At 38.2% G+C, this 22,123-nt stretch overlaps 1 protein-coding gene across 1 annotated transcript in view; it reads left to right on the top strand.

The window, feature by feature from the left end:
* Positions 1–3,809: 3,809 nt before the first annotated feature.
* LOC110596107 (zinc finger protein 704-like) overlaps positions 3,810–22,123 on the top strand; it is a 20,434-nt gene continuing 2,120 nt past the window's right edge. The window contains exon 1 of the mRNA XM_021715239.1: positions 3,810–4,047. Coding sequence (XP_021570914.1) covers positions 3,827–4,047 — 221 coding nt within the window. The 5' untranslated portion in view covers positions 3,810–3,826. The remainder of the gene's footprint in view (positions 4,048–22,123) is intronic.

Raw genomic sequence — 22,123 nt, 5'->3', positions numbered from 1 at the left:
TTTGGTCTAGGTGTTCTTAGAAATATACCCTCCATTCCAGTTACTACTGGTTAGATTCTTTTTTTAAATAGCTCTATAGAGCTACAACTTACATGTCATAGTATCCATCCCATTGGAAGAATATAATTCAGTGATTTTCAATATACTTATAGTTCATACAGATATTGCTACAGTCTAGTTCCAGGACATTTCCATCATCCCAAAAAGTTCTCTCATGCCCATTTACAATCAGTTTCTGCTTCCACCCCTGGCCCCAAGGAATCACTGATCTGCTTTCTATCTCAGTAGATTTATCTTTTCTGGAAATCTTATATAAATGGGATTATATCTTTCTTTTGCTTCTTTCTTCTGCCTCAGTATTCAGCCATGCTTTTTTTTTAACCTCCAATCTTAAAACATTTGCTTGTCCAGTAGCCCCTCCAGCTACCACCCGTTTCTCTGGGCCATTTCTGAACCCAACTTTTCAAGATTTGCCTTCATATATTTGTTCCACTCTCTTCTCTCCTGTGAGCTTCTCCTTTTTTGTCTTTCATTGACATGAATAAAAGAACATTAAGAACATGTGACCAGGTGTGGTGGCTCATGCCTGTAATCTCAGCACTTTGGGAAATTTAGATGGGTGGATCACTTGACTCTAGAAGTTTGAGACCAACATGGACAACATAGAAAGACCTTGTCTCTACAAAAAAAATTAAAGGAAAAAAATAACTAGCTAAGCATGGTGGCACATGCCTGTAGTGCTAACTTTGTGGGAAAAGGATCACTTGAGCTCAGAAGTTGGAGGCCGAAGTAAGCCATAATTGCATCACTGTGTTCCAGCCTGAGTGACAGAGCAAGACCCTGTCTCAAAAAAAAAAAAAAGAGAGAGAGAGAGAAAAGGAAGGGAGGGAATGGGAGGGAAGGAGGGAAGGAGGGGACGTTTGATATGTATATTCAAGCTTTAAAGAATGGTGACATAATAAATCTACATCTGCCACCATCCCTTCTACCAGTGCTGCAAACAGTGAAACCCATGACTCAAAGTGTCTAAATTCTCTACAATTATTTGTGGTCCTTTTCGATCATTTTTATTTTCCTTTTAAAAAGTAGTTTGGACTGAATTGTCTTTAAAATCCATCGAATTGCTAAAATTCTCTGATTATTATTGAGAGATTAATTTTTTTCTTGGAAAGTATTATAGAAGATTTATAGCTTGCATTGTTGAATACTACTGTAATTTATTTTATTATGAATCCATGGCTTAGAGCATGACATACAATGATAACATCATTTCTATAAGAAATTAATTCTATTTGCATTAATTGGCTTCAGATTTTTTGTTCCAAATTTTCAAAGTTAAAAGCTAGACTTCCTATAATACTTGTTTTCTTCCTTTAAACTTTGAATGGAATACCTTTAACCAATTAACTTGGCCCCAAAGGAGGCGTGGATGGCAATTATTGTTTCAACTTAATACTGTGACTACTTAAATATTTAATTAATGTAATACTTGACACTTAAGGAGAAGCTATTTATAGTCATCAAAACCAGGCCTTTTTCTTCTCTTATGCTTGGTGTTTAGAGTATTTCCGTTGTAACGTAGGTTAGGAATAGACTGATAGGGAAGTAAAGCACACCTCCCTTCCCCCACCTCCAGACATAAAGATTGATTAGTGATAGATATTTAAAAATACTTGTAAATTATTTGTCAATGTCTATACTACATTTTTATCAAGCATTCATTACATTTTTGGATGTTTGGAATTACTTCTGTTGTTTATGGATGTCATTCAAACAGTTAACATTTAAAAGCAGACACTAGTTTTTTTCTTGGATCCTTATTTTATGTCATTAATACACTCTAAGAAATATGACCTTTTTTTTTTTTTTTTTTTTTGAGTGGGAGTCTCACTTCTGTCACCCAGACTGGAGTGCAGTGGCCGCTCCCGGCCCACTGCAGCCTCGACCTGCTGGGCTCTGGCGGTCCTTCCGCCTCAGCCTTCCAAGTAGCCGGAATTACAGGCATGCGCTACCACGCCGGGCTGATTTTTTGATTTATTGTAGAGATGAGGTCTTGCTGCCCTGCTGGGTCTCGAACCCACGGGCTCAGGCAATCCACCCACCTCAGCCTCCCAAAGGCGTGGGATTACAGGCTGAAATATGACCTTTTAATGAGCTACCCATAAAGCAAAAGTAGTTGACCAGTTTTCTGTGGAGCTGGGTGGGGGTCTGACAGGAAAACCATAGGAAGATGATCTCCTCTTCTTCCTGACAGGACAGGCCAAGGAGAGAATAGAGCTTCACTTAGTACTTGTCACAAGAAAGATGCATGCCAGCCAAGGGGATTCCAAGGCATACATTATCCCTGGGCTCTGGAAATTCTCGTATGTGGGCAGGTCTCATGACTCCAACACACATATATTTGAGTTTTGCTTTAGTCTGAGAATTTCTAGTTATTAATGTCTTTCTTTACCAGGCTGTTATTATCAAATAAACCTATTCTCATGTTGAAAATGACCTGTACTGGTCGGGCATGGTGGCTCAGCCTAGAATCCTAGCACTTTGGGAGGCCCAGGCGAGAGGATTGAAGACCTTCCTGGGCAACTTGGTGAGACCTCATCTCTACTGTAAATCACAAAAACTAGCTGGGCGTGGTGGTGTGCATCTGTAGTTGCAGCTACTTGGAAGGCTGAGGCAGAAGGATCGCCTGAGCCCAACAAGTTGAGACTGCGGTGCACTGTGCACTGCACTCCAGCCTGGGCAACAGAGTGAGACTCCAACTCATAAAAAAAGAAAGAAAGAAAGAAAGAAAATGACTTTTGCTTATAGCATTAGATTCTATAAATCTTTTTGATCAAAGTTTTTGTGCTTTTTCTCCTACCTAAAATTAAAAATAAACAAGCAAGCATCTCTTCTATTTAAATGGATGAGTGAAGATTTACTGGCTTTACAGACAGACTCCACAAGAGGGGAAGGATTGTCGTATAGACCTGTGAAATGTCTTATGGTTGCGCATATTTTGAAATATACCCACTGATTAGTGAGGCTCCATGTTACCGGATAGTCTGATTCATCTTTGTACACTTCGAATTTTAACTGGTTTGCTCCAGTTCTCATTTACAATACCAATTACCTTACAAAAACCTCTTTTTAAAAAAAAAAATTTCATTTGCCCTTTTCAGTTATCACAAAGTCTGAAATATTAGGATTCAATTCACTGAGGCTTAATTTCGTATTTGTCTTACATCTTAATCATGATTGCATTTAGTTAAAAATGGAAAGAAAAATTAATGTGACTTCTTTATCATATGTCTTTAGAAGGGATTTTATTACGATCTTAATTGGTGTAGATGAAGGATGAAACAATTCTTCATGAACTACAGAGTGTGGTTCAAATCAGTATTAATAGTCAAAGATAAAGTTTGGTTTTTTATATTAGCTCTCTTTTATTAAACATGATAACCAGCCTGAAGTATTTGAGAGCTTACTTGAGTTTTCTTAGTTGTGGAAGAAAAAACAAGACTGTTTTCAATTAAAAAAAAGAATTAGAAGATTTATGCTTTCAAATCTTCAAAGTTTTTGTATACTTAACAGGTATTTCTTGTGTTTGTGATGGTTCTTGTTTACATTATGACAGATATGTTGATTGTATATTATTTTGTGAAGTTAGCTATTTTATTTCTACATTGCATTCTTCCTATTAAAACTATAAATCTTCAAGATGAACGGAGGGATAGTGTCTGTAGTCTCTCCTCATGGCCATCTGTAGTAATTGTGCAAAGCTGATGTTTTATGGGAGTAAGAATGTCTGTACTTCGTTTCACAGGTGGGGAGCATTAAGCGGGAAATGACCTTCACATTTCAATCAGAGGACTTAAAACGTGACTCTAGCAAAAAAATGTCTCATCAACACTTGTTCTCCTTGGCCATGGAGGAAGATGTGAAAACAGCAGACACCAAAAAAGGCAACCGGGTCCTTGACCATGAAAAAGAAAACACTCGTTCCATCTGTCTCCTTGAGCAAAAACGAAAAGTTGTTTCTTCCAATATTGATGTTCCTCCAGTAAGGTAAGGGAACATTTAATCTTATATGTGTCTGCCCCAGGAAATTGGTAGGGAGCATGAACAATCTCTGTCAGCATATAGATTATCTTTGGTATATTGACTTGCCAGAGATCTTCTGCTAAGAATTTTTTTTCTGTTGTTTGTGTGAAATAGAGCAGGTGACCCTACTCTTCAGAACTGACTTTGAGGCTACAATTGTAGCTCTAGAAAAAAATGTTTTATTAGATTTTGGTAAATGAATAATAAAAAGCAAAAAAATAAATGCAAAAAATCAGAAAATGCAAAAATTAGAATGAAGCATGAAATTTAGGGCTGAAGATAGCTACTTAATAGCAAGTATACTCAGGCCTTTTGGTCAGAGATTGGCAAACTGTGGCTGCATGGCCAATTCAACCCCTACTCTATTTTGTGGGACCTGGGACATGAGAATGGTTTTACATTTTTACAGGATTAAAAGAAAGAAAGAATAGAGAACACAGACCACAGGTGGCCTGCAAAGCCTAAGTTATGTTAAAAAAAAAAAAAAAAAAAGTTTGTTGATTCCCCGTTTAGATCATGGCAATCCTTTTAAGACAGATCTACCTTAAAATTTGGCCAAGAGGGTCTATCTGGAATATAAAGTCAAAATATTATGACTTTATTTGAACCACATCCAGTAGCATTGAACCAAAGGACAATATTATGGCAGAGTGACTATGGAACGGTGGTAAAACATACACTGTAGATCCTTTACTTACTTTCTTGCTGATCATTTGTCTCACCTAGCAAGTAAAGTAAGCTCCTGTGGTGAGGGGATTTTAGTCCAGTCGATCCATGCTTCATCTTTAGCCCCGGCATAAAACGGTTCATTATGTTCTAGGCACTCAATAAATATTTGTCAGATGAAGAAAAGAAAAGAGATGCTGTAGCATGAAAGACTGCTTATATTCAATATGTGTACCACATTTTGTTGCCCAAAGTCATTTATAACGAAACTTTATAAGCAATTGTTTCAAAAGTCCTGCATTTGTACAAGTGGTTTCTGACAGCAAACTAGGAAGACAGTACCTTTGGAAAAGGAATAAATGTGCCTTTCCCACCTGTTCACTTGTTGTCATTAAAACTTCATTTCTTTCTATATTAAATCAAAAGTGTCTTCTCTGGAAAATGATGATGATTCCATCTTGCTACCAAAGTTGTCAGGATTACTAAAATTATAGACCCCTTTGTTTTCCTTAACCTTCAACTGAAACTGTTCATATATTCATTACTTCTGTTTAATTACTTAGAATTGTTTGCTTTTCTAATTTTTTCTTATAAAGTATATATTAAATTATTTAGGATTAGTTCCTTCAACTGTGGTGTTATTGTGAGATGTTTTATTACTCCCTAAACCTGGTAGGCATCTCAAATTGTATCTGTTGTTTGGTTGACTCATAGGAAATAATGACATGTTAACAATTTGAAATGTGGAGAGTTAAGCTTTTATTTTCTTCCTAAGACTGTGGGGCAACAATTAGACTTCCAGTGTTAGATAGTTTAGTGCCAACTTGCAATTCTGTAGGACTTACTCTACATAAACTTTTCATTAGACCATTGTATGTTAAAAGACCTGGAATTAATCATTTCAAATTGCCGTAGGTTGTTTTAGGTGTACCTTTATTCTTTAATTTCACCCCACTTGAAGTAATTTCTGGGGAAATTAATGAAGAGGGGAGGAAGAAAAATGTTTTCTGCTTTTTCTGACTCTGGTATGTGGAATATTTTCCACCTTTTCAAATTTACTGACTGTGCTTAAAAATACATGAGTCAAGCCAGAGTTATTATGAGGTTCTTAAACCGTGTGGGGAAGTTAATAAGGTTTTAAATCCATTAATGTACAGCAGAAATTCCCCAGTGACAAGGTATAATTTAGACATATTAATCTTCTATGGGAAATATTATTTAACTTCATTGTTTGGGGTGTCTACTAATATACTTGTTTTCATTGCTGTAGTAAGAATTTAATCATCTCTAATATAGTATGCCAGCTGTTTAAAAAAATTACTTTAAAATGATGATGAAAGACTCAAACTTTGTGGATAATGATGATCAAACTCTCAAACTCTGTTCTATTTCTGTTTACTGTTATCAAATTATTTAATAAATGTCAACTCTCTACCAGCCTCTAAATAGATCAATATTTTGTTTTTGAAAACTCTTTTACCTGATATGGTAGGAAGATTAAGAATTTTCCTTATGTTTATTAAGGAGAAGTATTAACATCTGCTGGCAGTGCATAAATAATAAGGCTTGAGTAAATCTACAGTACAGTGAAATTTATTGGTATGAAGAAATCTATATCCAGTCATCCCTCCATATCCAAGGGTTTTGCATCCTTTGAATCAATCAACCATGGGTCTAAAATATATTTTAAAAAATCATCTGTAGCATGTACAGGGTTTTTTTCTTGTCATCATTCCCTAAACAGTACAGTATAACAATTATTTACATAGCACTTACATTCTATGAGGTATTTTAAGTAATGTAGAGCTGATTTAAAGGATATGTGTAGATTATATGCAAATACTACACTACTGTATATAAACAACTTGAGCATCCAAGGATTTTGGTGTCTGTGGGGATTTCTGAAACCAATCCCCCAGATACTAAGGGACAACCGTATCTATAGCTTATAAAATATAGATTGTATATAATATATGTGTGTGTGTGTGTGTGTGTGTGTGTGTGCGCGCACAAGTATATAGTCTGTATATGTATATCTAACCACGTGTTTATTGCAACTTATTCTTCTAAATCTAGACATGACGTTTTGGCCAGTTCCTAGAAAGTCATTTTAGGCTAATAGGGTGCAGAGTTCAACAGTTTAAAGTCAGTACTGTAATGTTTTTCACTTTATCTTTTGCGTATTCCCATGATAGATGTTTGTTGAACTTTATTTTCTGTGGTTTGCAAAAGTACTCTTGAAGTTTTTTTTCTGAGGTTTGTATCATGAAAACAGTAGATGTAATTTATTTGCTTTTTTATGTCCCTAGAGAGGTCTGGGTACCCACCCTCAGTTTAATATCTATACCTTGCTGTGGTTTAATCATTTCCCTTGGTTCAACAGCATTTATTGAGTACCTGCTATGAACCCAGTGTTCAGAAAAAAATGATTGAAACAGGGTGCTCACCCACCAGGAGCTCATAATGGAATCAGAGAGATACACACAGAAGTAGCCAGTTTTGAATAATGGCTCCTAATTTGCTCCCTTCTCATTAGGACTGGGTGGATCTGTAATTAAAGGAGAATCTCTTAGTATTAGGAAAGTTATTAATTTGACACATCTACTTAAAAACTTAATTTTCCTTTATTACTGTCTTTTTCAAGATAGGGATGAATGGCATGGAGGAGAAACTCTGTAGCTGAGATCTACAATGCAAAATCTCCGTTTGTTTATCCATTTTTTAAGAACCTGGTTAAAAGTTGCTAGTTTTGGGAAAATGTAAATCTAAGCAATGATATTAGCCCAGATCTGTTTGGCTGGGTCATCAGAGAAGCAAATGCCAAGAAGGATTCAACATGCAAGTGTTTTTTTTTTTTTATTGGGAGTAACACCTGTGGGAGAAATGGACAGGAGGGACCAGGGTAGAAAGGGCCAGGGCAGGAGGCAGATGCAAATCAGTCAGCTGTGTCAGTCAGCCCAGTGAGGAAGAGAGAGGGAGGGAAAATTGGTGAGGGTGCCTTAGATGGTCTTGTGAAGTCATCAGGAGTCCCACAGTTGTATCCCTTGCTGTGCTCTGTCCTTGCCTGGGAGCAGCATGGAAGAATTGTGGCCTTGGCACAAATGTGGCAGGTGGTTTCAGTGCCCCCAATAGCTGGGCCCTTGGCCAGTCAGCTCACCATTGTTGGAGGTCTGTGGGTGCATTCTTGTGGCTGCCTCCCTTCCATCCCTCAGAATTGTTCTTTATATGGTAAAATGCCCTGTGTCGTGCAGACTTGAGGCAGGGGCCAGTCTCCCTGCCCTTTGGCAGCCCTGGGCTATCGGTATAGACCACCCAGAATCTTCATTTTTTAAAAGGGCCCCAGGCTTCTTGTGAAAAAATGGCAACTGATGGTTGGTCCCAGGATCCCACAATGAATTCTTTTGAGTCGGAAAGGAAAGAATACAAACTATCTCTCTTCTGAGTTGCTGGTTTGGTAGGGACCAATCTTAGTGTAGGAGTGTTCACTGGTTCCTGGAATATTGCCTGATTAATTTCAAGGAAAAATATTATTTTCTTTTTGAGGGCAATTTGGGGTGAGTGCATTATAGAGCAGAGGTAGTCTTCAAAGTATTCAACATTCTTCAGTAGAGAAAACTAAATAGAAAGAGAGAGCAAGAACATGTGAGCAGCATTTCTCTTTGGAACGAAAGATCTGTCATTCACAGATAGAGAAATTTTTTCCAACTTTTAGGATCATTGGGGAACAGTAATGTGGATTGGGGGTAACAAGTACTAGAAGTGTCAATGCTAGTGAGGACAACAGTTGCTCTCTCTCACTCTGAAGGTTTCATCACATTAATTTAGCAGTGCCTGGTTATACAAGATAAAACACAGCCCCTCCAAAAGAGATTGTGAATGGACAATGTGAATTTACTAATTATAATTATATAGTCTTAAGTATTTTTAAGTATCTCTTGGAAAAAATACTGACTTCATGGATTTCTATGGAGAGTTGAGAAAAATAGACTTTAAGAGTATATAGAGAGAGCATGTTTTCAAGGTTAATCCATCTTGTAGCATATATCATATTTAATTCCATAGACATACCACCTTGCATTTATGCACTCATCAGTTGATGGACATTTGGGGTTGGAAAGGAAGATGAGGCCAGATCATGTTGAGCTATATTGATTGTGTAAAAGATTTTTAAACTATATTTTTAAGTCAATGCAAAGGATTTCATGGAGGAGGATATTATAATTTTATTTGTATCGGTGAATGATCACTGTAGCTGTTGTGTGTAGAAAGGGTTGGAGGGGAATAAGAACCAGTGCAGGAAGACCAGCCAGGAAGCCACTGCGTTCGTGCAGAAAAGATAACACGGTAGTTGGGATTAGAGTGACAGCTGAGATAAAGAGAAGCGGACAGATCTGAGAAATATTTTTGGAGTGGAAGTGAGGCTTCTTGGTTGTAAACAACAGAAAGTGGCTCTGACTGATGATGAAGAGTGGAATTTTTTGAAAGACTCTCAGGCAGCTCACAGAGTTGCTGGGAAGGCTGGAGGACCAGGTCAGAAAATGGACAGGAGGGTGGGCAGCTGCAAACATATATGTTCATTCACGCTATAGAACTGGGCTTTATGGCTGCTTATGTGCTAGGAAATTCTCCAGGCACAGGAAGCAAATTCAGCCATGCAATTTGTAAAAACTTTCCAAATGCCTATTATCGTTAGATATCATAATTCCCATTTTACAAGTGAGTAAACAGACTTAGAAAAGCTTTTTTTTTTGTAAGTTAGAGTCTCACTCTGTCACTGAGGCTGGAGTGCATTGGTACACTCACAGCCACCTCAGTGTCGACCTGCTGGACTCCAGCGATCCTTCCACCTCAGCCTTCCAAGTAGCTGGAACTACAGGCATGCACTACCATGCCCATCTAATTTTTTTATTTATTGTAGAGATGAGGTCTCGCCAAGTTGTCCGGACTGATCTTGAACCCGCGGGCTCAGGCAATCCTCTTGCCTCGGCCTACCAAAGTGCTGGGATTACAGAGACATGTTAAGTGACTCACCCAGGTACACTCATTTAATAGATGAGAGACATAAGACTAGGGTAGGTCTTTAACCCCAAGTGAATTTTTGTTCTTGGTCATCATCATTAGTATTTATTAGAGAACAATAGCTTATTGTCATTTACAACTGTGATGTCTTAAAATGCATTGGTAATTCTAATACTGCTTGCCATCTAGTCTCTAAAACAATTTGACAGTTGGGTAAGCATTATTAGACAACCTAGATTATTGAAGCATGGCATTTATTATTGATTTTGCCTGATATTGGTGATTTTGAAGGTTCCGATGTTTAAATTGGTTGGATTTCACCCAAACAGCAGTTACAGCTAGATTATGCAAAGTAGTAACCTAGAGTTCTAATTATAACTCTAAAGCTAAAGAATCTATTAGCAAACCAGTTATAACAAGGAAAAAAGAAAAATCTGGCCAAAAATATTCCTAGACCTAACCAGCAGTTTATTAGAATACTACAGATTGCAGTTGGAAGAAGAGAAACCATATGGTACTGTTTGTTTTGCAGGGTTTTAAAATATAATGATGTCATATTTATCACTTGCTGGAGCAAATGAAATCATCTTCTCCTTATAGCATGCCATTCTGGGAATTGAATAGCTTAAAAGAACTTCAGAAACTCATCAGCTTTTGAGTTCAAAGTTAGGAAATGACCTGAGCTACAAGCAGTACCCTATGTATGAGGGAAAACGGTGAACTAATTTGGCTACCGTTTTCAATGGTGGTGTCTACATTTTCTCCTTTGTCTTTCATGTACATTATGCCACTTATAGGACTATCTCCTATGTCACATTTGTAATTAGATGAGATAAGGAAAAAAAAAATCAGTATTTTTCATTTCAGTATTTCTAGAAGCTTAGCAGTTCCTGGAACAAATGTTTAATGTTTAAATGCATTAAAAACTTTTCAGGTCACAAACTCTGTACCCAATATGAGACTACTGAAAAGAGAAAGAAGGTCACCTTAACATTTTAAAATGTTTCTTTTTAAAAAATAGAACATTGAGATTTTAGAACATTTCTTTTTAAAAAATATTTTGGGAAAGGAATATAAATGTACACACTCATGCTAGAGAAATACTAATACTCTGTAATTTTTGACCTCTCCCTTAAGAACTGAATCAAGCTCCATAAAGTAACTATAAAGAACATCTTTTCCAAGAAAATTGATCCACTTCCATTCCTTCCCATCATTTCAGTAATTCAGTTCAGCAAGGAACTGTTGTCCCTGATTCTTGCTACATTCTGTCTGTTTGCTACATATTAGACAAAATGATCTTTCTAAAACTCACACATAAAGTCATGTGGATAGAGGAATGGAGACAGAAAAATGGTAGGAACCAATATAATTGACATCATGACAAAATGAAAACCACATTGTGCTATCAGTATACAGCCAAGTTCCATCTTGCTGGGATTTAGATTCTTAAATCAACATACAAATTAAGGCTAGGTAGAGACAAAGCTATTTACAGTATCTTCAGTTTTCTGTGAGACCAGAACCCACCATGACAGTCTTGTGATCTGAAAACACTTGAAAAAGAGACAGTTCTGTTTCTTTTCTTACTCTGGGGCAAATTTTTATTGAATGAAGGTAGAGTTTTTGTTTGTTGTTTTAAAAAATAACCCTTTCTTTGTGCCAAGTGCCTATGGATGAATTTCTGTAACCTAAATGCACTTATGCTCCCACTGTACTCTAATCTATAAAAAGGAGGAGGCTAATAAGGTAAGACAGAGAACTGTTCTAAACCAGCAGTTCTGCTTCCTGTACTAACACTAATAACATTGATTGATGTTATCTTAATTTTCTTATTTATGACTTATGAAAGCTTGTGTTTTATGACACAAGTTTGGCTCATGTTGGTGTATGCTTGTGTTTGTGTGTGTTTTAAAGAAAACTTTACACTCACTTTGCTTGACTTTAAATATGACATTTAAAATGCATCATTTTCCAACAATTGTGTACTATACCCCGTTATTATAAGCACACATTATTGCCAAATTAGAAGGTGCCACCTGCTTAGAATGACACTGTGAATTTAGAATTTTAGTCATTAATCTGAACTTTAAAAATAATTAATAATTTATGTCACTTTGCTATTAACGAAGGATATGCCGTCTGGATCAACTGGGTAGTTATGAAGTAGAATGCTGAAACCAAGAAGTTCAGGCATTTGTAGGCATCACTTCCAAAGAGTCCTTGGTTGATTAGTAAATATCCTTCTGTGTAAATCATCACTAGCAGCAAAATGGAGAACACCTAACACCTGAAGCTTCAGGTGGACCAATGGCTCTGTTGTGCTAGGCCGGCCATTGGTCTTGTTGCATAGGTTGGAAATATGGGAAGGCCATTATTCCATTTTTTTGGTATCCATGCTTGAGTGCCATTATTCCAGTTTTTTGGTATCCATGCCACAGGTTGCCTCTGCAGAATTGGTTTACATGTAGATTTGATGCAGCATCTTTTTTTTTTTAATCCTCTTTACATCTGTTCAAAATTTCAACAATCACATAATAGAGATAATTGGATTCTCATTACCTCCTACTCCTCATCTCCCCTTGTCAATATAGGTTCTATATTCTGCTTTTATTACAGAAAGGCAAATAATAATGAAGCAGGATGTTGGTCATTTATTTATTTAAAAAGAATAACAGTTGAACAGTGCTGTCCAATAAAGATTTAACATGAGCTAATCTGTAATATAAAATTTTAATAGCTATGTTAAAAACAAGAAAAAGAAACAAGTGAAACTAATTGTAATACTACATATTGTTTAAGCCAATATGAGCTGAATATTATTTAAACATGTGATCAATATAAAAAGTCATTGACGAGATAATTTATCTTTTTTTTTGCATAGTAGATCTTCAAAATCTGGTGTATATTTTACTCTTCCAGCACATTTCAATTTGGACTAGGCACATTTCAAGTGATCTATAGCCACATGTGGCTAGTGGCAACTGTATTGGACAGTGCAGCTTTAGAATAAAGCATGGGTTAATTTTGCATTTCCGTCCAACTTGTCATCTGTCCCTGAGGCAGTGTTATCCCTCTCTCCCTCCCTCCCTCCCTCTCTTCCTACTCCTATACACATGAAGAAAATGCCTCACCCTGCTGGGGTGAAACAGTAGCTTTCTATGGCAGTGTTTCTTAAGACTTGGGCAGGGCAGGGGGAGCATCCCCAGTAGGGAGGGAGATATTTCATCAACTGTGGGTCAGAGAATATTTAGTTGGACTGGTTGAAACGAAATAGATTTCACTGGGAATCTGCAGCATGATTCCTCCTTGTCCCCTAAAGGGAGAATGACTCTCAGTTGTGCATAACTGATGTTTGTACAATTATAATTATTATGAAGATGTTTAAATTCCATCTAAATCAAAGGAAGCCTAAATGGTATTTTCACAATTGTGATTCTTTAAAAGCATCTTTGTTTCCAGAGTTTGAGAGAGCCTCTTTAGCTGTTACTAAATACTCTTGACACTCTCCATGGTAGCGACTGTTAGAGCAGTTCAAACATACCAAGTAAACATACTGTAGACTTAGACCAAGGTTATCACACTGAATGCATTTACATTTGCTTTTTAAGTATTATAAGAAAATAGTTAATTGATACATACTACTTGTAAACTAGGAAATGAAACAAATGTATCAAATATTTTTTTAAAAACTTCTAGGTATAAAGGATTTATTTTGATACTGGCTTAAATTGTAACTGATTCTTCTTTTAAATATTAATTTATTTTTTCCCCTCCTATAGAGTTCTTGGTGGAGAAATGATAAGGGATACAGTTGGAGAGTTAGGCTTAACTTGAAATACTTTTCTAATTTGATTGTTATCTCTTAGATTATGGAGAGCTGTTCAGGTGATACCATTAAATTGACATTTTCAAAAAGTCATCTGGTACCTTGTGGGTATGAGGAGGGGGAAGTGTATACAAGTTTTGACACTAAAGGCAGAAAGAATAAAAGACAGATGTTAGAGATCTGAGATAGGTACATGTGAAACCCTTAACCAGGACAGAAGCATCAGGGAAGCGAGTTTTGTTCAAGAGAGTATGAGGTGCACACTCCACAGAACTTAGATAATAAAGAAGGTGGGGAGCTTAGTAAGGGGTGTTCAAGATGTTCCAGAAATTCTAACTTGGGTATCTGGATGGAGAAAATGATTGGTGATGCTAATTTTTTAAAAAGTAACTCAGGAATAATATAAAAGTGTAGGGAAATCAGGGGTTTAGTCATAGACATCTTGAATTTAAGGATCTTTAACAGGAAAACTGTGCAAAGGCCTGCATACTTTGAGCAAAAATCAAATAGACAATGAATGTATTTATAAAGAAGGGTATGTAGAGAATTTAAATAGAAAACTCATGGTCATAATGTAAATAAATGCACTAGAAGTGCTTGCTATTTTAAGATATTTTGTTTTAAAGTAAATAGCCATCTCTCTCCATCTTGATTTTCATAAATTGGCTTTTCGTGAGGCACACTTCGCTTGTACTGCTTTATTCCTGAACGATGAAAAGATTTTGATTGCTCTCCCTCACACAGAGTTTGTTTTAACTAGATTTGGAAATACTTCTTCAGTGGTGCTCATGAACTCAGCTCTCTTAAATCAGCCCACAACAGATTTGCCTGATTTTGCTACCCTTTTCTAAGAATAACTTCTTATAAGGTCATCTGCTATTTTTTAAATTCAATTTTCTATTATGTATTTTTGTAAAAAAAAATGCATGTTGCTTTTATCTACAGAATATAAGATTTTTCAAGTCATCGTGGAAACATTTTGTTCCTTGTAATTGATTATGCCAGGATAACTCTAATCCTTAATGTTTCTGGGATGTGATCAGACTTTACTTAGTTCTTCAAAGGCTACTGGAAACTGAATCTTAGTTATTGGTAATTGTGAACTGTTTTTGGAGAAACTGTTCTTTCTAACCACAGTTGATACAGACATTAACTATGTGGTCTTCAAAATATCACTCAATTCCTTGTACATACAATGTAACTTCAGAAATACTAAGCAGGTAGTATTAATGATCATACCACACAGTAGTGTTGAAAGTGCCAGATGGCTGCACCACATTTGTTAGGAGGGGCCCCGGAGAGCATAGCATTTAGTCTCTTTTGTGCCTCTTAACCAAAATAGAAAGCATCATCCCCATTATAGCTATATTTAAGAATTGTGTTCTCCCACGTTTAGTTTTCAAGGCTCACAAGTTTCCCTTTTGATTCATTCCTAACAAACAGAACAGTCATATTTTCCACATAGCCACAGATAATGTTACAACCAAAATTAACATTTGGAACTAAAAGGAACCGTTGCTATAAACCTGAAAAGAGATGTGATCTGCCATCAGTGTGTTAAACCTCAAATTCATTGTCACATTCAATTACTGTCCCTTTCTTTGTAGGCAATTTAAACAAAATAAAGTAAAATCCACAACTTAAAAAAATCTTTCTACCTTCAGTTGCAGACCATTTGGGGAGGTATATATTTCAAAGAATAAGAAAGTTCTTGAAAACTATGTTTCTACATTAGAGATAAAACAGCTTAGAAAATCCAGCTGGTGGTCAGGGGGAGGAATTTTGGAGTTGTGCCTCTCATTGATCTTAAGGAAGTCCTCTGACTTCTCCCACGTGTGCACAAGACTGGCACCTCCTGTGTGCCTCTGCTGCAGGAGAACCATGCTTTCCGGCTGTGCCTGCTCACTTTCCAGCAAGCCAGAGTTTCCTTTCTCCCAACAACGTTTGTCCAAAGCTAGTGGAACAACCTGTTCTTCCCTAAGATAAAATCAGGTTGAAGAGAGAAAACCAAGAAGGTTTGGGACTTAGCTGTATCCTTCAAAACTAGAAGGACCCTTAACAATCTGCAAAGGTTAAAAAAGAGGTAAAAGCTCGTTTTGTGATTTTAAAATGTTTAACATATGTTTACAAAATGTTAGTTTATTACATTACTTATTAAATTGCCAATATTTTTTGTAGCCACAGTGATAGATATAAAAACAGAAGAACAGATCATTCCTCTCACCGATGGAGCAGACAATAGTGTATTATATATACAATTATATTTTTTTATACTTCAACTATTTTTTTTTTTTTTTTTTTGAGTCAGGATCTCACTCTGTCACCCAGGCTGGAATGCAGTGGCATGATCATGGCTCACCACAGCCTTGACTTCCTGGCTTCAGGTGATTCACCCTTCTGCTTCAGTCACCCAAGTAGCTGGGACCATAGACATGTGTCACCATGCCCAGCTAATTTTCAGTTATTTTTTTTCCATATACAATCAAGCTAAAAATGCATTAAACAGAGCTGATACATTCATAAGCTAAGCCAACACATATATTACCCCACATTTTCTGCTCCAATTATTGGTTTGTTATCTGTTGGCTAATTTTTTTTTTTTTTTTGGTTATTTAGAAATATTAGATGCCCACTCAGAAGTAACAGTTGTGCTAGGCTGTCCCAAGATCTATCCTGTAAAGAATGCAATAAGCTTTCTTTCTCATAATTTAAAAATCACACCTCTTCACCAGATAGGTGTTCTATAAGGATCTGATTATATGGGTTCCTAGATGTTACAACTGGCTGGGGGGGCCTCCTGCCTCATTCATCACATGATGGCAAACTCAGCAGTGCCAAGCAGCAGCTACCGGACCTACCTAGATGTGGCACCCAACCCAGAGACAGGGTTACTTCCTGCCCTCCAGAAAAGCAAGAGGCCAGTAAGAAACAGGTTTCCACAGCTTTTCATTGATGTGCATGATGTTTCAGGGCTCAGAATTGTCTATGTTGGGTCACTCCTTCTGTTGCCATCCTTGTAAACAGAGGAAGACATTATTGTATAGGAATTATAGGGCCTGCATTCCCTATGGAGCCATGCCCAGCTGAGCTGACTGAGTCTAATGTTGGCTTCCTTTGGTCTCAAAAGTAACACCATGCCGGTTTGCAAGTTTGCACCAGCATACGTAGCAAAACGATAGAGTTTCTGCTTCAGTCATTTCAGCAGTGTGTGCAAAAATAAGAAGCTAATTTTTTTTTTTTATGTACATGTCATCACCTTGAGGACAGTATGGCCCTAAATAGCAGTTGCCACATCTATAAGTGATCCAGTGGCAGAGGCCTTTGCTATGGAGGACTCTGTGTAGTATCAGCAGTATTCTTTCTCAGTCCAAGTCAAAATCAGGCAGACTGTCTGCATTTGCAAGGATATTCCTGTGGCATGGGATGGCTCCCGTTCTTGGTTATGAGGTTTTGTCTTCACGTTGTGGAAACTCTGTTTGGTCCTGTTTAGCTTCAGAAAAGCCAGCCTTAATAGAAAAAAGACACTTCTTCCAAAAACAGAAATTAAAAACTGAGTTTTTCCAAGCTTGTAGTTGAAACTCTGATGTCCAAATATGTTTCTTTTTCTTTTTTTCCTAGACTGAGTAATTTAATTATATTAATTCTAATTGTCCACATACAGGAAAAACACAAACCTTTTTTGTCTTCTGCCTTTCTGGGCTATAAGTACAATGAGATATTTAGTCCAGATGAGGGCTGAAAAACATGTTGGGTGTCCTGCTGTATGTACTGTGGTGGTCATTATGTTATGCTGAGGTCAGGGTTTAGATCTCACAGAGCAACAGGAAGTATGAACATCTTGAAAATCATCTGCTCCATCCTTCTGAAAGATGGGAAAAGTTTTTTTTTTTTCCTCAAAGTTGAGTTTGGGTTTGAATAATGGACTTAAACACTTTCTAAAAGCTGATTTCTCAAATTTTACCACATTTTCATTTGTGAGACAGCACTTAAAATTCATCGTGCACGACTTCATGTGCTGATGTGCTAATAGTCTCCCTTCTTGTTTGAGAGGAAGAGATGCTACTTTCTGCTCCATCCCATGAAATACACCACCTGCTTCACCAAGCTGGAATGTGGTATTTTTCCACTGAGGAGTATGCTTGTTTTTGCAGTCAGAACACAGCCGTGCTGTTTGAAGACGACACTGATGATGGCAAAGGATCAAAGGTGGGAGGCGACGGCAGGTGGCAGCTTAGGGAGTGATCAAGGCAACTGGTGTGGCTCATTGCTGTCTGCAGACACACGGGAGCTGGTGAGAGTCCCAGGGTGAGGTAGAACAATTGAAAATCAAAGTCAGGCAGTTTTCATGTAAATCTGATCATGCTCGTAAAAAAGGAAGCCACTGTTACTGTATCTGGAATGAAGATCAATCTTTTGGAAGATGGAATACTTAATTTCATGGGTAGAAGACAAAATGACTTACTTTTTTTTCTTTAAAAAAGAAATTAGTAAAGCCGGGCTCGGTGGCTCAGCCTGTAATCCCGCACCTTTGGGAGGCTGAGGTGAGTGGATTGCCTGAGCCCGCGGGTTCGAGACCCGCCTGGGCAGCGAGACCTCATCTCTACAATAAATCAAAAAACTAGCCGGGCGTGGTAGCTCATGCCTGTAATTCTGGCTACTCGGAAGGCTGAGGTGGAAGGATCGCCGGAGCCCAGCAGGCAAGGCTGCGGGGGCCGGGAGCAGCCACTGCACTCCAGTCTGGGTAACCGAGTGAGACTCCAACTCAAAAAAAAAAAAAAACAAAAAACAAAGAAATTAGTAAAAAAGGAAAAAGTAATAATTCTACATGAAAAAGATGCTGTCTAGTTTTTATGTTCATTCTTTGACTCTCGGGGACTTTCTCTATTTCTCTTAGTAAAGTGAAATTGCTCTCAGGTACATTTTCTGTTACCTAAGAGGAGATGTTAAATCAAGTCAGTGTCCCCTATAATTCCAGAAATGATAAGGTAGTCGATGGCTACAGGGACTTGTCACCAGCAGTTGAGTTAGTATGAATTCCAGGTTGTGGGCTTGGGAATGTAGTACAGTGTCTTATCAGAGATCAGGGATTTCCTTACTCCAGGTCATTCCCAGGTTCCCCTGAGCTACCACATACCACATCACAAGCCAGAAGTGCTCCGGAAAAGCAGTGCATGCCTGATTTAAAGGCAGTGATAACTCTGTTAAGTGACCAGGGTGGGTCCCCATCTGGGAACTTTACCAGCCAGCAACTACTGGTTTGCTGATGAAGAATAAGGTTTTATATATCCAGTCTTTGCCTATTTCAAAGGGGTAGGATGCTTAATTTTTACAGTTTGATAATATTACTTATAGTTACATCCCACAGTAGCATTCTAAAAAACAGAATTTTGAACTCTAGTAGGCACTGCAGTGGTGACTCCAATGGTGATTAGAAACAAGGAATTAATTTTAAAAATCAAATGTTATGGTGTATCCCCTCCCCAACACTAATCTATGATGAAGTTTTCAACCTGATGGACAGTTCTGCATTTTCGGTTATTAGAGTGGCCTTTCTTTTATGAAATTATGATAGATGATATGGTTTTTAAAATATATATATGTGTTTAAATTGTAGGAAACAAAACATTAGCAATCTCACGTTGGTTCCTAATTTTCAAAAAATACTTTGAGGTCTTACAATCTCAAAGTCTGAAAACCAGAGGAAAAGACTGTCCCCTAAAAGTTAAAAAATAAACATGAATTCTTCAATTCTGCTAATGGTGTGCTCTTGGTAAACAAAACCCTCCATTCTGTCATCTGTTGTTACAGGTTTTTTGGACACATGTACCATTCAAGCTCTTAAAATCCTTTCTGGACAATCAAGAAACATTAGAATTTATCATTAAGTATTACCTTGTCTCAAGAGAAATCAGCATTTACTTTAGGGTTCAGTTCCAAAAATTAAAAGATACATCAAATTCAATGCTAAAACGATTTACAATGCAATATTTCAGTATAATGCAATAATTACTCCTTACTAATTTTTTAGAATGTATTATTGCTTGCATCCCACAGTTTGGAATGTTAACAGTAATTTCCAGGTTGTATGGTTTGAGTATTTGTTCCCCCCGAAACTCATGCTGAAACTCGATCCCCAACGTGGCAGTATTGAGAGATAGAGCGTTTAAGAGGTGACTGGGTAATGAAGTCTCTGCTCATATGAATGGATTCATTCGTTCATAGAATAATGGATTTATGGGGACTGGTGGACTTATAGAAAGAGGAAAAGAAACCCAATCTAGCACACTCAGGCCACTCGCAAAGTGATGCCCTGCACGGCCCCAGGACTCTGGAGAGAGCACCCACCAACAAGAAGACCCTCACCAGATATGGCCTCTCAACCTTGGACTTCTTAGTCTCTTTAATTGTAAGAAATAAATTTATTTTTCTTTATAAATTACTCAATTTTAGGCATTCTATTATAAGCAACAGAAAATGAACTAAGATAGGAAAATTGGTACTGACAGTGGGGTGTTGCTTATAAGAAATACTTGAAAATTCGAAAGCGGCTTTGGAACTGGGTATTGGACAGAGGCTGGAAGAATTTGGAGGAGCAGGCTTGAAAAAGCGTAGATTCTGGTGAAGGCTTATATGAGAATTGAACTCACCTGTCCAAAATCAAAGGATGGACACAGAGACGTGGAGTGCAGCAGAAGTGGGACTTTAATGATGGTTTTGCAAGATTGATATCTGGTGAGCAAGCAAACCAAAGCAGGAAGAATCAGCACCTTTATCCCTAAAATGCACATCCCTCTCCTAGTTCCTCATTGGAGGAATACTTGCAGGAGTTACATGCTTTGCCATAGGATGCCTACAAGTTACATGTTGATTGGTTTTACAGAATTATCTCATTTACGTGTCCTATTTGCCAGTTGGCTTACAGGATTACTATTCTGATTGGATTCTGCCCAAAGTAGCCCACCAAAGTAAAGAGCCCACAAAAAGGAAGCACAAAGAAGCAGGAAGTGAATCAGCGAAGAGAAGCACAAAGCATTTAGACACCATCTTGAGAGCCCCAGATAAACTGGGCTCCAATTTGAAAATAAATCACCATTCTTATTTCTCACAGCTTAGAAGACAAGAAGACTCGGGAATGTTTGGCACTCCACAGAGACTGGTTAAGTGGTTATGACCATAATGCTGATAGACATATGGACAGTAAGGGCCATTCTGATGAGGTTTCAGGTGGAACTGAGGGATGAAGTGTTGGAAACTTGAGTAAAGGCCATTCTCGTTATAAGCTGGCAAAGAATTTAGCTGCTTTGTGTCCATGTCTTAGGGCTTTATGAAATGCAGAACTTCAGATCTGTGAATTAGGATATCTGGAGAAGTAAATATGTAAGCAGTGAAGCATTCAAATTGCTGCATGGCTACCTTTAACCACTTATTTTAACCTGTGAGAAGGAAAAATGACTTAAAGATGGAGTTTATAATCAAAAGGGAAGCAAAGAAGAAAGGCTGGGAAAACTCTCAAGCCTGGCCATGTAAAGAGTGAAAAAGCAAGTTCAGCAGAGGAAATTTAGGGTATAGCCCAGTGACCTTTGCTGAGGAGATTAGAACAGAGAGAAGAATGATCAAGAGAATGGAAGGAAGACCCTGAAGGCATTTCAGAGATCTTAGAAGCTTCCCCTCCTGTCACAGGCCTGGAGGCCTAAGAGGGCAGAATGGTTTCTTGGAACAGACCCACAACACCTTCCACTGGCTTGTTGCCCAAGACCCCGTGTCTGCCCCCTACATTCTAGCCCAGCACTCCTCAGCTACCCCAACTGTGGCTCAAGTGGCCCAGGTGCAGTTCAACCCACTGCTCTGAAAGGTACAAGCGCTAAACCTTGGAGGTGTCCATATGGTTGTGTTAATTCTGCAGGCTCACAAAATGCAAGAGCCTGGGAGGCATGACAGCTCCCACCTGGATTTCAAAGAATGTATGGAATGGCTTGTGGGCCCAGGTGGAGACTGATGGAAGGGCGGAGCCACCACAGAGAGAACAGAAAGCCCCCACTAGGGCAATGCCAAACAGAAATGTGGGGTCGAACTTGCCACAGAGTTTTCACCAGGACAATACCTAGTGGAGCCATGGGGGTGGGACCACCACCAAGACCTTACAACACTAGAGCTACCAGAGTTCATTGCTAGCCTGGGAAAGCTGAAGCATGGCCTGAGCCCAGAAAAGCCATGGGGGAAGGGATGCCCAAGGCTTTGGGAGCCCAACCCCACACCAGTGTGCTGGACATGAAGTCGAGGGAGGTTATTCCCCAGCTTTAAGATTTAATGTCGCCGGGCTTGGTGGCTCAGCCTGTAATCTTGCGCCTTTGGGAGACTGAGGTGAGTGGATTGCCTGAGCCTGTGGGTCCGAGACCCGCCTGGGCAGCAAGACCTCATCTCTACAATAAATCAAAAAATCAGCTGGGCATGGTAGCGGATGCCTGTAATTCCGGCTACTTGGAAGGCTGAGGTGGAAGGATCACCGGAGCCCAGCAGGTCGAGGCT

The sequence above is a fragment of the Carlito syrichta genome, unplaced genomic scaffold (assembly GCF_000164805.1).
Source record: "Carlito syrichta isolate Samal-C Ts95f unplaced genomic scaffold, Tarsius_syrichta-2.0.1 Scaffold99904, whole genome shotgun sequence".
Classification (NCBI taxonomy): Eukaryota; Metazoa; Chordata; class Mammalia; order Primates; family Tarsiidae; genus Carlito; species Carlito syrichta.
This window is presented reverse-complemented; position numbering and strand designations above follow the sequence as displayed.